At 38.7% G+C, this 16,767-nt stretch overlaps 1 protein-coding gene and 1 non-coding gene across 2 annotated transcripts in view; both read left to right on the top strand.

Annotated features, from left to right (window-relative positions):
* BEND2 (BEN domain containing 2) overlaps positions 1–16,459 on the top strand; it is a 30,828-nt gene extending 14,369 nt beyond the window's left edge. The window contains 5 exon segments of the mRNA XM_047844641.1: positions 167–367; positions 1,743–1,864; positions 3,765–3,996; positions 8,542–8,745; positions 16,272–16,459. Coding sequence (XP_047700597.1) covers positions 167–367; positions 1,743–1,864; positions 3,765–3,996; positions 8,542–8,745; positions 16,272–16,459 — 947 coding nt within the window.
* LOC125158055 (U2 spliceosomal RNA) lies at positions 1,442–1,633 on the top strand. The gene has a single exon (XR_007149173.1). It is a non-coding gene; the product is annotated as a U2 spliceosomal RNA (small nuclear RNA).
* Positions 16,460–16,767: the final 308 nt, after the last annotated feature.

The raw sequence follows: 16,767 nt of genomic DNA, 5'->3' as shown, positions 1-16,767 counted from the left end.
TCAAAGAGACTCATTTAAGGAAAAGAAGAGAGAAGTACAGAAAAAAAATCACCCAAGTAGAAATTAGTGAATTAGAAATCAATTAGTTTCCTTTTCTTGGGCACTTTCATGGTAGCCTTGCATGAAAAAAACACAAAGATTTTACTTTTTCCCTCTGTTTTAAAAGGGTATCTCGGTGATCCAAAAAGGAATGTCAGGGTGCTTGATGCTCATTTGCTGACTGCACAAAGGAAGGCTAATCCTAGGCATGCAGTCCGCTACCTGATTCATATTTTGTTCTCCAAGGAAATTCTGACGGACGGCTGGGTAGGTGTCAATTCCCAAGGCCTCCGACCTCTAGATGCAAACAAAATGGCTGCATTAAGAGGTATGTAAAGTCATTATGGAATCTTGTTTTATCATCATTTGGTCATTTGATGAATGTCATTGGCAGTTGAAGAGATAGTGATGAGGTCGATGCAAATCTTAGAACTGTTTATTTTTTCACCTGTCTGACCCAGATTTTACAATTTAATATTATGCAATGGGTAACAGCTTGTAAAGAGTAAAACTTGTCCATAGGCTAATGGAACAAGACCAGCTTTCTTGATTATTGTTGCTTATGGCTAGAATGAAGTCATTTCTTCAGTGCTGAAACCTGGTACTAAAAAAATAAAGAACCCCCCCCCCCCCGCCCCACCCCACAAAATGCAGGAGAATAAAACACACTTCTGTGCTAGTAACTGGCAACACAGAAATAGAATGTCATGATTAATCCATTTTAGCCTCCTGTATTCCCGCCTTCCAGCAATTTGTATGACGGTCCTAGAACTCATAGGCACTGAGGCCACAACAATGAATAAGTATTTCTGCCCACAAGGAGTTCACAGTCTAGAAAGGAACTGTTGAGGGAAACAGATCAATTCTCATCCAGGCAGTAATGTAGAAGCTCAGAGAGCAAAGCAAATACTGTGAGGGCATTAGGAAAGGCTTACTAAGGACAAAACATTTGAGCTAGATTTGGGAGGATTCCTTAGCTAGATAAATAGGAAGGGTATTCTAGGCAGAGGGACTAGCTTACGGGGAAGATAGACATGTAGGCACAAATAGACTATGGTGTAATAATATTTGCAATAACACGATTTTCTGTTTATTTTCAGGTTTCCTTTTTAGTTTTAACTTATCCATAGGGTTATTCAAGGGCATTAACACCCAGAAATATTTGACTTTCTGTTACATACTTTTTTAACTTTTAATTTTTTTTTGGAGACAAAGAGAGAGAACGTGTGAGTTGGGGAGGGGCAGAGGGAGAAGGAGAGAATCTTAAGCAGGCTCCACACCCAGCATAGAGCCTGAAGCCAGGCTTGATCTCACGACCATGAGATCATGACCTGAGCCAAAAGCAGGAGTTGGATGCTCAACCAACTGAGCCCACACTTTTTTTAAAAAGCACCAAAACGTCATCACTTCTCAGCCTTTTGGCTAAGATCAAGTGTAGTATATGTTCTTATTAATTTAATAAAAGCACCAGTGGCTCGTTAGCGGCTCCCTAGGTCAATGTTTTATAGGGAATTGTGCATTAGAAGAAGTGATATACTCAGCAAAGCATCCTCTTTGGATGGAATTTCTAAACTCTCAGAAAGAGAGAAGAGAATGACAATTCAAAATAGAAAATTTCAGCTTTTTAAATAAAAAATGTCGTGTCAGTTCTTTGGGTTTTTTTCTTTTTTAAAATTTTCATAAATGCTTTCTGCTCTTTGCAGAACATCTGCAATCAGTTTTTCCCGACTATGATTTGCGTGAATATGGAAATTACTGGCAAACCTGTATTGCCGATATCAATTCTCTGATCAGCTGTTTGCGTTCTGAAGCCAACACAATACGAGTAAGTTCTTTTTTATTTAAATATGGTCGCTGCTGTACAATTGCATACTGTGTACAATTCCGGAATGGATAGCATGAGACACTGCATCTTTAGGCTGTGTGCTCAATTCTTGTTTATTTAATTAAGGGGCAGTGTATGTTCTGTGCCTGTTTGTTTCACTCTTTGACATTTATCCTCCATACAAATACCCTAAAGATAAAAGCAATCAAATGGAGTGTTAGAGTTCGTATATTTGAAGCCACGGTGTATACTAGAAAAAAGTTTCAGCTGTGAAGGTATTTGGTAAATCTTTTTCAGTATCCCATTGAGTAACACAGAAAAGAGCAGACTGTGGTGCTGCTTAGCTGTTCTAATGGTACTTATGGATGGCACAGGTGCTTGTTCGCTTTCAGTGATGGCAGGACCTGGTGAAAAGCATGCATGTCATGAGGTTAAGCAATCGTAGATATGTTGTACTTTCCACAGTTACGTGGTAAACAGGAATCTAGCTTTTCTCTCATCCATTCTATCTTCAAAGTGCATTAGAGATTTTTTTTTATGTTTTATTTTATATTTGAGAGAGCGCGCGAGCAGGGGAGGGGCAAGGAGACGGAGACAGAATCCGAAGCAGGCTCTAGGCTCTGAGCATTCAGTGCAGACCCCAAAGTGGGGCTCCAACCCACGAGCTGTGAGATCATGACCCGAGCCGAAGTCGGACTCCTAACTGACTGAGCCACCCAGGCGCCTCTCATTAGAGATTTTTTAACATGAACAGGCCAGTAGGGGAGAGGGAGAGTGTCCTATCTATTGCCTTCTCCTGAAGAAGCATTTAACTCAACAATTTCTCATTTCTACCCACCCCTCTAAAAATCCCATGTTATTCTCACCACATACAGTCACTCCTGCGTCTCTGGAGTGAGTTTATGGAAACTCTCTGCCAAGAATATTTGTAGCTGAGCTTATGTTTTCCTGGTGAACGGCTTGATTTCAGTGATAGCTCACGCACCATCTGTCTGAAACCAAATCTGCTTATTTTTCACATTCCCTTTTATATCCTACAAAAACTGCACCCTAAACATTTGAATGTAAAATTATGATACTGCCTGGAAAATGGTGATTTGCATATTTGCTTAGGCGTCAGAAGAGAAGCAGCATCTGCCAAATGTCTGCTGTGTACTTGACTAGGAGAGGGATAGGTCTTTGCCACTCAAAGTGGGTCCGCGGACCAGCAGCAGCAGCAGCACCACAGGAAAGCTTGTGAGAAATGCAGAGTCTTGAGTTCCACACCAGACTCACTGAGGCAGAATTTGCATTTTCGCAAGACGCGCAGGTGATTTGTGTGCACATTGAAGTTTGAGAAGCCCGGACCTAGAGCAGTGGTTGTCAGCCCCCGGTATGTATTAGAATCGTGCGAGACACTTTTAAAGAATGTAATTAATGCCTGAGCTTTGCCACTCCTTCCATCAAAGATTCTGGTTGAATTCTGGTTCCTTGTCCCAGGAAAATGGGACTCAAGCACAGCTTTAAAATTAAAAAGATCCTGAGGGTCTTTAGACATCCCTAGAGTCTCTAGCCACCAAGGAAAGAGAAAGAAAACAAAAATATTTCAAAAAAAAAACCCCACAAGTTGTCATCTCCAAGAAGCTGATTTATTCGTTTATTCATGAGATGTTTCCTAAGCACTTATTTTGTGCCAGCAATTATCATTCAGGTAATTAGATAAAGCTGCCAGGTTCTCCAAAAAGCAGGCAGTTAAGGCGGTTTGAGGAGGAAGCCACACCTCTCCTTCTATCACGGCTTTCGCTCACCTTATTGGAGATGGTTGCTTCCTTACCAACCTGGGGGGCTCTGGTACCTGATAGAACATGTCCATATTTTCTCCCAATGGGACTTTGTTTATAAATACAATTTGGTGTTTCAGCAGAAAGCTGGTGACAACAGTAAAGGCCCTACCAATCCTGATACACCAGTGGCTGCAGATTTGAACGGTACGAGGTATGGTAAAGGCAGTGAAAGCAGTTCCCAGTTATCTCAGCAAGCAGCTGCCTCAGAAACAAGAGGAAATGGGAATTCTCAGCAGAACAGCAGCGCTTGCCCCAAAGGAATTAAAGAACATTCCACTGATAATTCATTGGTATCTTACGAAGCATTGGGTGAGTTAAAATAAGTTCTCTTGATGATACATGTTGAATCTGGGTGATGCATTTATGGATCTCCTTGTACTACTTTTATGTATGTTTGAAAGTTTTCATAAGAAATCTAAACAACCTAATCTCTTATATTAAGGAGTTAATGAAAACAGACAACCTAGTTCTGAGACTGGTAGTTTTTAACATTAAGCTAAACCTGTTACTTTTCCTTTGAAAAGCAGTTCTCAGCTAATTCTTTCAGCCAGTGTGAACCCTCAGGTTAGGCATCTTTTTTTTTTTATGTTTATTTGTTTTTGAGAGAGAGACAGAGTGTGAGCCGGGGAGGGGCAGAGAGAGAGAGGGAGACACAGAATCCAAAGCAGGCTCCAGGGTCTGAGCTGTCAGCACAGAGCCCGACATGGGGCTTGAACCCATGAACCGTGAGATCATGGCCTGAGCCGAAACTGGACACCCAACCACCTGAGCCACCCAGTTGCCCCTTAGTTTAGGCATCTTGCTCCGCAGGTGAAGGAGAAGGTGCTACAGCTGGATGAGCCAGAAGCAATTCAGGTGTTTTGCTCTCTCTGTGCCCAGCACATGGCTGGCGCTCCTTAAAGAGCTTTTGTGTGAATTGATGAATCCCATCTGTCAGAACACTTTGCCCCTACCGCTAGCTGTCTGCTGGAGGCACATCCCACTTGATTAGTGTCAAGCGGCAGTCGGTTCTGTAGGTGACCACGCCACCTGCCACTCATGCTTCCCAATACCCCTCCCTCAGTATGCTGGGGTGTAGTGGCACTGGAGGTAGCAAAACTATTTTCTGTTTCTCCCCAGCCCCCATGTCACCCCTAAGGAAGAATATTACCTGTGAACCTGTTTAGACGAAATTATTCAAATGATGCATCTTTATATTTTTTCCATTATAAAAGTAATAGAACTACTCTATTTGTTCAGGTTGTATGCCATAGAAACAAACTCTGGCCCAATTAAACCATAACAAAAATCAGAGGGTGAATAGCTCTGAGATTTAAAGAAGGAAAGAACAAACTGAGCCACATGCAGGAGCCAAACTGCCAGGCCCCAGAGTGCAGCCTCTGGGGTCTATTGAGGTCTGTGGGTCTCTGTGTCTTCCATGATATCTAGGTCTGGTTTTCTCTGGTCACCGTTCAGATTCCTAGGAGAAAGAATCTGATTTGGGGTGCTTAGGTCAGAGGTCTAGAACCAGGGGATAGAGCCAATTAAGCAAATTGTGAGCCACGCAGCTGAGCTGCCCAGTTTGTGTATAGTCTGTTACACCATTTGATTCTTACAAATTGGAAAATATTTGGGAGGGAAGAAAAGCTCCCACAAGATACTGTATCCCATCAAGATACTGTAAAACACTATTATGGGCATTTTAATTTTCTTCTACTTTTTTTCTTACCTTTTAAAACATTATGGTTTCTATGCTCTTCTTTTTAAATATGATAGGTGTATGTTTTTCCTCTAGAATCTCCAGTGTTTATGATCATTGCTTTTAACAGGTATATAATATTCCATTAAGTGCTCTAATTTCTTTAACTACCTCCCTCTTTTTTTTTGCAGATTTTTTTTGGAGAGGATTATTAGTCATACAATTCGTGCTGCCAGAAAATTCCTTTGTATAGCTCTGTACATATTTTGGATTCTTTTCTTTTTTTTATTAAATTTTTTAATGTTTATTTTTGACAGAGAGATTGAGAGGGAGAGAGAGAAGGGGAGGGGGAGAGAGAGAGAGAGGGAGAGAGAGAGAGAGAGAGGGACAAAGCTTGAGTGGGGGAGGGGCAAAAAGAGAGGGAGACACAGAATCCGAAGCAGGCCCCAGGCTCTGAGCTGTCAGCACAGAGCCCAACATGGGGCTCGAACTCACAAATAGTGAAATCATGACCTGAGCTGAAGTCAGATGCTTAAGTGACTGAGCCACTCAGGCACCCCTGGGTTCTCTTCTCAAGTTAGGTTCTCAGAATTTGAAATACCAGGTTAAAGGGTATTAATCTTTTTTTCAGGCCTTGATAAATATTGCTAGGTTAATCTTCCAGAGTGAAGTCTTTGGACCCACTAAGTGAACTTTTGAATAATTTAATGTCTCTTGCTAAATGTTGGATCTGGGGGATTCAGTAATTAATACTGTTACTCATTAAATTCAAGATGAAAAATACGTTTATGGACCTGTAAGAATCCTATTGTATTTCTCTAATATATTTTCTCCAACAAATAATTCTTTATTATGTGTATAATACGATATTTTTAAGTGTGGTTAATTTGAATGACTAGGACTGATGACAGTTGGTGATAATTAGGCTGTAGAGTTGAGGAATGAGAATAGGCTTAAAATTTATTTTTGGGTTCAAATAAGTTATCTAAAATAAGATAACTAAGTTGCGTTTGCTGATTTTTCTAAACATTATTTTTTTAATTTTATTTTTTATTTTTAAAAATTTACATCCAAATTAGCATATAGTGCAACAGTGATTTCAGGAGTAGATTCCTTAATTCCCCTTACCCATTTAGCCCATCCCCCCTCCCACACCCCCTCCAGTAACCCTCTGTTCTCCATATTGAAAAGTCTCTTATGTTTTGTCCCCCTCCCTGTTTTTGTGATTTTTGCTTCCCTTCCCTTATGTTCATCTGTTTTGTCTCTTGAAGTCCTCAAATGAGTGAAGTCATATGATTTTTGTCTTTCTCTGACTAATTTCACTTATCATAATACCCTCCAGTTCCATCCATGTAGTTGCAAATGGAAAGATTTCATTCTTTGTGATTGCCGAGTAATACTCCATTGTATATATATATATATATATATATATATATATATACCACATTTTCTTTATCCATTCATCCATCGATGGACATTTGGACTCTTTCCATACTTTGGCTATTGTGGATAGTGCTGCTATAAACATGAGGGTGCATGTGTCCCTTCGAAACAGCACACCTGTATCCCTTGGATAAATGCCTAGTAGTGCAATTGCTGGGTCTTAGGGTAGTTCTATTTTTAGTTTTTTGAGGAACCTCCATGCTGTTTTCCAGAGTGGCTGCACCAGTTTGCATTCCCACCAATATTTCAAAAGCATTCCCCTTTTTTCCACATCCTCACCAACATCTGTTGTTTCCTGAGTTGTTAATGTTAGCCATTCTGACAGGTGTAAGGTGGTATCTCATTGTGGTTTTGATTTGTGTTTCCCTGATGATGAGTGATGTGGAGCATTGTTTCATGTGTCGGTTGGCCATCTGGATGTCTTCTTTGGAGAAGTGTATATTCATGTCTTTTGCCTATTTCTTCACTGGATTATTTGTTTCTAGGGTGTTGAGTTTGATAAGTTCTTTATAGATTTTGGATACTAACCCTTTATCTGATATGTCATTTGCAAATATCATCTCCCATTCTGTCGGTTGCCTTTTAGTTTTGTTGATTGTTTCCTTTGGAGTTTGCTGATTTTTAAATGATGAGTTTAATAACCAATTAAAAAAAACCCTACATTTACATTTTTTTGAACATTTACTTATTTTTGAGAGAGACAGAGTATGAGCAGGAGAAGGGCAGAGAGAGAGGGAGATACAAATCCAAAGCAGGCTTCAGGCTCTGAGCTGTCAGCACAGAGCCTAACACAGGGCTCCAACTCATGAACTGTGAGATCATGACCTGAGTCGAAGTCGGGCGCTTAACCAACTGAGACACCCAGGTGCCCCAGAAAACATACATTTTAAAAATTATAAAAATTTCAGTAATAACCTTGTTCCTTTTTTAAAAATGATTTTTAAAGTTTATATATTTATTTTAGAGAGGGAGAGAGTGACAGAGTGCGAGCTGGAGAGGGGCAGAGAGAGAGGAAGAGAGAGAATCCTAAACAAGCTCCACACTCAGCACGGAGCCTGACTGGGGGCTTGATCTCACTACTGTGAGATCATGACCTCAGCCGATAACGAGTTAGACACTCAACTGACTGAGTCATCCAGGTGCTCCTGTTGCTTCTTTTTGAAAAAGCGTTGTTTTTTTTTTTATAGAGGACAACGATGAATGAAAATTACTTAGAATTTATTACTAAATGGAATGTTAAGATTGATTATATCTTGAAAGGCAAAAGAACACTAAATCACTTTCCTGAATGATCAGAACATGTGTAATCATATCAGCAGTGATTCCTGTTTCATTTGTCATGCTATCTCATGATACACTAAAAACTTAAGGCCTTAATATTTTTTTTAATGTTTATTTATTTTTGAGAGAGAGACACACACACAGAGTGTGAGCAGGGGAGGGGCAGAAAGAGAGGGGGACACAGAATCTGAAGCAGGCTCCAGACTCTGAGCTGTCAACGCAGAGCCCCATGTGGGGCTTGAGCCCACGGACTGCGAGATCATGACCTGAGCTGAAGTCAGACACTCAACTGACTGAGCCACCCTGGTGCCCTAAGGCTTTAATTTTTTTAACGTCTCAAATTCTGGAGCCTAAAAATTCAGAAAAATCAACCATTCTGTTAAAGCCTTTTTAAAAACTTGAACCCTACGTTTACCATGGAAGTTGACATCTTCTTTCTCTTTTGCTTCTAGAATATCTTGGAAATCCAGATAGAAATATCCAGTTGCCGCATTCAGTGCTAAGTATGGCAAAAGTGAAGTCTCGCCCAGAGCTGTCAGCCATATACTTAATTCGCAACCTGTTCACAGAGGAAGTCCTGATAAGAAGTAACATCTATGGCAGCTTGGGGCATGGCTTGTATGCCCTTAATCCGAATAGGATTAACGCCCTTCGAGGTGGGTTACAAGTTGAGTATGTGAGAATAAATAAAAAGCAAATTATGTTACAGAAGGACAGAAATGACAATCCATTCAGTTTGTGTGTATTTTAAGGAAAGATGGAGCTGTAACTAATTCCCTCTTTAGAGCATAACAAGGAGCGTTTTCATAAATTGTGTTCCTTTTACATTTGGATTTCCCAGGCTAATTGCTCTGTCTTGCCAGGCATATGGAAACTCAAACACCTCTGTTTACTGAGGATCAGGGTCGAAGCTGCTGGGCTTTATCAATTTGCCAAAGTGTCAACAATAGCACAGCGGGTTAATTTGGTAGATTTTTCTTGTGCATATGAGTACAGTGTAGTCTTTATCTATGATGTATATGGATGAAGCTTCCAAAAGCAATTCTATGAAATTGTTAATTTGGAAAACGCAGGATGCAGAATATTTCTTATTTGTATCGCTGGTCCCCAGCAAAGAGAGAGTTCTGAGCACCATCTCAGTTAGTTAGTTCTTCTTTGGTTCCTGCCTGCATATCACACATACCCAGCAAATTTGAACAGCGCTTTGTGTTTCAGACTGAACTAAAGAAGGCTGGCTTACAGCACCTTTTGTAAGCATCTGCTGTCATCTAATCCAATTGTTTTCAAATGTGTTTTTTACTGCAACTCATAGTCAAAAATACAATTTATGTTGTGACTCAGTACATGTGTGTATGGGTTTTTAAAAACACAAGCAAAAGTTTCACAAGCAATGCTTATTATTTCTATGAGAATTACATTCCAGTGGTTTCTATTCTAATACATTTTTAAAAATGTGCTGCCATCACTGATCTCATGACCTAGTAATTGGTCACAGTTTGCAATTTGGACATCACTGAGCTAACCCACCAGGCAAAAAACCAAAACCTAATTCCTCTTACATTACAGTAAAAAAAAAAAAAAAAAAGGACACAGACTTTGTAACCAATCTGGAAATGAAGGTGTTTATAGGAGAAATATTATCTTTGTAATTAAAAAAATTTTTAAGTGAGGGGGAAAAGGTGACTTTTATAGTTCTTTTAATATCTGGAATATATTAGTTCCTTAAAAGTAGACTAAAGATATTACACTATGCATCTCATTTTGTTTTATCCCTTATTATATTACAAATCAAGAAGATGTCTTTTGTAGTAAAAAATATTCAGTATGAGTTTGACATACTATCCACATGGGGCATATTTTAACAAATTTCCCATAAGACTCAAAGTTCTGTTCCATGTAGAAGGGCAGCCATTGAGTGATCTCAGCAGGGAGAATACGATAGAATCATCATTGTCCTAGAGGCTTGGGCAGAGCCAGGCCCAAGGAGGAGAATATGACCAGAAAGCATATTTTACTTTAATATAAGGACAAAATGAACTTAAAGAATGAATAGAGTCAGAGCAAAATCTCAGTGAGCAGAGATGAGAGGCGATTACTGTACTCATAGAAGGACTGGACTTTATGGCCTCCAACATAATTTGTGTAAAAGTATCAGTTCAGTATAAAACACACAGAAATGTACAGAAATGATATAGTAATATAATCACTTGTCAATCCAGTACAGATATAGGTATTTTGCTTTTTGTGCTCCAGGTGTTTTTTTTTTAATAATAAATTATTACTGATGTAATTAAAATTCTCTCCCATCATCCCTTTCCCTGTATTTCTCCCCAGAAGTAACCACAGTCTTGGAGTTAGATTTATCATTTGCATGCATATTTTACACTTCTGCTACTTGTATTGATAGATCCATAAATACTATATAATATTCTATAGTTTTAATGTACATAAATGGGGATATATAGTGTGTATCCTTTTGCTAATTTTTATCACTCAACATTATGTTTTTGAAGTTCATGCATTTTAACTGCTGATTGGAATCCCATTGAATGAATAAACCAGTTTATTCTATTCTAATATAATTTCTTATTCTCAGATTTTATTATTTGGAGGGAACTCTTACAGAAATTAGTAGTCAAATATGTCTAGTAGCCAAAGGTGTGATTTCATAGAAGAAATTATTGTTCACACTCTATGATGAGAGTTCAGTATCACTTAGGGGCTCTTTAGAGAATGGTTTACATGGAGAAAGTTAGTAGGCTGCAGATTTGCAATCAGCGAACAATCCTTATACCTTCCCATCTATGTCTGTATATGACATAACTATAAAAGCTTAGCAATAGGAAGTACATCACACATCCTCTGATACAGCTTTTGCCCCAGAGCAGGAATGTGATCTCAGCTTTGACATATAGTCACCTCTCCTCACCTTGAACACTTCCATTGATGGCAATCCACTACATTTTTTTAAGTTTTTTTAAAATTCTAGTTAGTTAACATACAGTGTAATATTAGTTTCAGTTGTACAATTTGGTGATTCAACACTTACATATAATACCCAGTGCTCGTCACAAGTGCCCTCCTTAATCCCCATCAACTATTTCACCCATCTGCCTACCCTCCTTCCCTCTGGTAGCCATCAGTTTGCTTTCTGTGGTTAAGAGTCTGTTTCTTGGTTTGCCTCCTTCTCTTTTTTTCCCCTCTGCTCATTTGTTTTGTTTGTTACAGTCCACAAATGAGCGAAATCATATGGTATTTGTCTCTCTTGGACTAACTTATTTCGCTTACCATAATACTCTCTATCTCCATCCATGTCATTGCAAATGGCAAGATTACATTATTTTTTTTATGGCTGAGTAATACTTGGTGTGTGTGTGTGTGTGTGTGTGTGTGTGTGTGTTTATTTATACACATACATACCAGTATTCTTTATCCATTCATCAGTCGATGGACATTTGGACCATTTCCATAGTTTGGCTATTGTAGATAATGCTGCTGTAAACATTGGGGGGGGTGTCCCTTGGAATTAGTAATTTTGTATTCTTTGGGTAAATACACAGTAGTGCAATTGCTGGATTGTAAGGTAGTTCTAGTTTTAACTTTGTGAGGAACCTCCATACTGTTTTCCAGAGTGGCGGCACCAGTTTGGATTCCTACCAACAGTACAGGAGGGTTCCCCTTTTTCCACATCCTCACCAACACCTATTGTTTCTTGTGTTGTTGATTTTAGCCATACTGACAGGTGTGAGGTGATATCTCATTGTAGTTTTGACTTGTATTTCCCCGATGCCGAGTGATGTTGAGCATGTTTCCATGTGTCTTGGCAATCTGTATGTCTTCTTTGGAGAAATGTCTGACCATATCTTCTGTCCAGTTTTTAATTGGATTATTTGTTTTCTGAGTGTTGAGTTTTATAAGTTCTTTATATTTTTTGGATAGAAACCCTTTATCAGATATGTCATTTGCAAATATATTCCCTCATTCCAGCAGTTGCCCTTTAGTTTTGTTGATTGTTTCCTTTGCTGTGCAGAATCTTTTTATTTTGATGAAGTCCCAATAGTTTATTTTTGCCTTTGTTTCCCTTGTCTCTGGAGACCTATCTAGAAAAATGTTGCTAGGGTTGATGTCAGAGAGGTTACTGCCTGTGTTCTCCTTTAGGATTTTCATGATTTCATGTCTCACTCACATTTAGGTCTTTAATCCATTTTGAATTTATTTTTTTTTTTAATTTTTTTTAATGTTTATGTATTTTTGAGACAGAGAGAGACAGAGCATAAACGGGGGAGGGGCAGAGAGAGAGGGAGACACAGAATCGGAAGCAATCTCCAGGCTCTGAGCCATCAGCCCAGAGCCCGACGCGGGGCTCGAACTCACGGACCGCGAGATCATGACCTGAGCTGAAGTCGGACGCTCAACCGACTGAGCCACCCAGGCGCCCCTTGAATTTATTTTTGTATATGGTGTAGAAAAGTGGTCCAGTTGCTGTCCAGCTTTTCCAACACTATTTGTTGAAAAGATTGTCTTTTTCCCACTGGATATTCTTTCCTGCTTTGTCAAAGATTAATTGACCATATAGTTGTGGGTTCATTTCTGGATTTTCTATTCTGTTCTATTGATCTATGTGTCTGTTTTCATGCCAGTACCATACTGTTTTGATCACTAGAGCTTTGTAATATAACTTGAAGTACAGAATTGTGTTGCCTCCAGCTCTGCTTTTCTTTCTCAGAGTTGTTCTGGCTATTTGTGGTCTTTTGTGGTTCCATACTAATTTTAGGATTGTTTGTTCTAGCTCTGTAAAAAAATTCTTGTGGTATTTTGATAGGGATTGCATTAAATGTTAGATATTTTAGCAATATTTGTTCTTTAAATACACAAGCATGGAATGTCTTTCCATTTCTTTGTGTCATCTTCAATGTCTTTCATCAGTGCTTTATAGTTTTCAGAGTATAGGTCTTTCAACCAAGAGTATACCTCTTTGGTTAGGTTTATTCCTAGGTATCTTATGGTTTTTGGTGCAGTTGTAAATGGGATGAATTCCTTAATTTCTCTTTCTGATGCTTCATTATTGGTGTATAGAAATGCAACAGATGTCTGTACATTGATTTTATATCCTGACTTTACTGAATTCGTGTTTCAGTTCTAGCAATTTTTTGATGGAGTCTTGCAGGTTTTCTACGTAGAGTATCAGGTCATCTGCAAATAGTGTAAATTTTACTTCTTCTGTGCTGATTTGGATGCCTTTTGTTGCTTTTTGTTGTCTGATTGCCATGGCTGGGACTTCTAGTACTATGTTAAATAACAGTGGTGAGGGTGGCCTAGAGGGCTCAGTTGGAAGAGCAACTCTTAATCTTGGGATCATGAGTTCAAGCCCCATGTTTCGTGTAGAGATGACTAAAAAAAAAATAAATAAACTTAAAAAAATAACAGTGGTGAGAGTGGACATTCCTGTCTTGTTGCTGACCATAGAGGAAAAGCTCTCAGTTGTTCTCCATTGAGGATGATATTGTGGGTTTTTCATACATGGCCTTTATTATGTTGAGGTATATTCCCTCTAAACCTACTTTGTAGAGTGTTTTTATCGTGGATGGATGTTGCACTTTGTTAAATGATTTTTTTTTGCATCTATTGAAATGATCATATGGTTCTTATCTTTTCTTTTATTAATGTGGTGTATCATGTTGATTGATTTGTGAATATTAAACCACCCTTGCAGCCCAGGAATAAATCCCACTTGATTGTGGTGAATGATTCCTTTAAGGTACTGGTGGATTCGGTTTGCTAGTATTTTATTGAGCATTTTTGCATCCATGTTCATCAGGAATGTTGGCCTGTAGTTCTCTTTTCTTAGTGGAGTCTTTACCTGGTTTTGGTATTAGGGTAATTCTGGCTTCATAGAATGAGTTTGGAAGTTTTCCTTCATTTTCTGTTTTTTTGGAAAAGTTTGAGACTAAGAGGTATTAACTCTTCTTTTAAATGTTTGGTAGAATTCACCTGTGAAGCCATCTGGACTTTTGGTCCTGGACTTTTGTTTGTTGGGAGAGTTTTTTGATTACTGATTCCATTTATTGCTGGTTATTGGTCTATTCAAGTTTTCTATTACTTCCTGTTTTAGTTTTGGTAATTTATGTGTTTCTAGGAATTTATTCATTTTTTCCAGGTTGTCCAATTTGTTGGCATATAGTTTTTCATAATATTCTCTTATAATTGTCTGTATTTCTGTGGTGTGGTTATTTATCCTCTTTATTTAATTTATTTGGGTCATTTCTCTTTTCTTTTTGATAAGTCTGGCTAGAGGTTTATCAGTTTTATTAACTTTTTCAAAGAACCAGCCCCTGGTTTCATCGATCCATTTTTTTAGTTTCTGTGTCATTTATTTCTGCTCTGATCTTTATTATTTCCTTCCTTTTGTTCGTTTTAGGCTTCGTTTATTGTTCTTTTTCTAGCTCCCAGATTTCCACAGTCCTGACCTTCTGTTGTTGCATGCCTTGCTACTTTCCTTGTTTATAAGCCCTATGAACGCATCTGCTTCTGACACCTTTGAATCAGCAGGTCTCTTCACTGTGGGATTTTTCAGTGGGAACTAACTCTGGAGTGTAGCATTTCTCATTTGCACAACTGTAAACTTTTTCCCCAGGAAACTTCTTTCATGACTAGTGTTTCAGAGAACATTTTTTTGGGAAACACCAACCACTTTAGGCTCCTTGTTACAGCCGGTTGAAAGCTTTGCAGATGCTGTATTTGTCTTCCAGTCTATTAGTTATCCATCCCAGCTTTGCTGTCATGGGCAGATGGGCCAAGCCTGCTTTCCATAACTTCTTTTTTTGTGAATGAAAATGTCTGGCAGCATAAAAAACACTAGTGACATACCAGTGAAAGCCTCCTTCCAGGCTACCACTGATGTATTAAGTAGTCCTTTGAATATGAAAACTTTTTAACTTTGTCACATACCTTGCTAAAAATTTTGGACTTAGGCTGTTTTTATGTCATTATCCTGATTTCCCAGCTTCTTAATCTTATTGAAAAATAAATGAGATTAATGTACCCAACTAATGCTGGCCTGGATTATTCATCAGGTCCTTTTGTAAGACCTCAGATTTACTTCAGAAATTACCGAGGGGCGCCTGGGGGGCTCAGTTGGTAAAGTGTCCAACTCTTGATTTTGGCTGAGGTCATGATCTCACGGTTCATAAATTTGAGCTCTGCGTCGGGCTCTGCACTGAAAGTGCAGAGCCTGCTTGGGATTCTTCTCTCCCTCCCCCCTCTCTACCCCTCCCTCATTTCTCTCTTTCTCTCTCAAAATACATAAATAAGTTTTAAAAAAGAAGTTACCTAAAAAAGTATCTGAGGACAGTTCTGCTCTTCCAGTTAAATAACATCTCTCTTCTCTACCTTTCCCTTTGTGTGTGCTCCTCCTTTCTCTAATATCCTAAATTTTTCTAATTTGAGCTTTGTTGCTTTGTTACCTTCCCTTATAGACGGTTTCCTGTAACTGCAAGATCTAGAGACTCTCATTCTTTCTTGTCTGAGATAAACCAAGCAGCACCAAAAAATTTAGCAGTTACAGCTTCTTGCCTCTAAAAGTATAAAAGTGGGGCACCTGGGTGGCTTAGTTGGTTAAGCATCGGACTTTGGCTCAGGTCATGATCTCACAGCTTGTGAGTTTGAACCCCGTGTCAGGCTCTGTGCTGACAGCTCAGAGCCTGAAGCCTTCTGCAGATTCTGTGTCTCCCTCTCTCTCTGCCCCTCCCCTGCTCACACTCTGTCTCTCTCTCAAAAATAAATAAACATTAAAGAAAAAAATTAAAGTAAAAAAGATACTTCAGCATCTTGTGTGTTATAAAGACTTAGCATGTCAAGTTATAATGAATAACATGCATGTTTGATAAATTTAAGAATGAGAAAAGTTTACGTTGGGTACTGAAGGCAGGAGAGGATTTCCATTCTGGTTATGTAGTAAGTTCATGGGATATTGTTATTTTACTATGATTTAAGAATGGAGCTATTTCATATTATCCTTTTAGATGAAAAGATTTGTTCAGCTAATTTAATAACATAGTCCATGTGTTTTAAAGTTTTAATGACCGTTTCTTTCATAGACACAGCAATAGAACTGAGGCTGAATAAATTCATTTCTCTGAGAAGTGATTTCTGAGTAACTAATGTTTTTGGATTTTACCACCAGAATTTCTTGGAGACGCCTACCCAACCTGCGATCTATCAGAAAGTGGATATGACTGGAAGTTGTGTGTGACAGCTATCAATAGTTGTATCCGTAGTCTTAGATGTGACTTCAAGAAGTCCACATCCAAAGCATAGCCGCTTCCAGCAACAAACCCTTTAACAGAGTCAGAGCCAAGAGATATTGACTGACTGAAGTACTTGAATGTCAGCCATTCTAATTCTACATTTTTTTTTTTACTGCTGTATCATCCTGTAAGTTTCTCAAGTTATAATTCCAAAATTAGCTTGTTGTAGTGGCAGTGTAGTTCTGCATTCACAACCAAAGAAATATCCAGTGTTCTTTTTCTGCCCACATAGAATTGCATTAGGAAGAATTGCGTTAGGAAGATGTGTAATGTTTCATCTCATGAACAAAGTGATGGGCGGCATTCCGATAAGAACCTCTAATTAAGGGAATGGTAGTAAACTCCTGAAGGTTGTTTTCACTGCTGTTTTAA

Source organism: Prionailurus viverrinus, chromosome X (assembly GCF_022837055.1).
Source record: "Prionailurus viverrinus isolate Anna chromosome X, UM_Priviv_1.0, whole genome shotgun sequence".
Classification (NCBI taxonomy): Eukaryota; Metazoa; Chordata; class Mammalia; order Carnivora; family Felidae; genus Prionailurus; species Prionailurus viverrinus.
The sequence above is the reverse complement of the archived record's forward strand: the minus strand, read 5'-3'. Positions and strand labels throughout refer to the sequence as shown.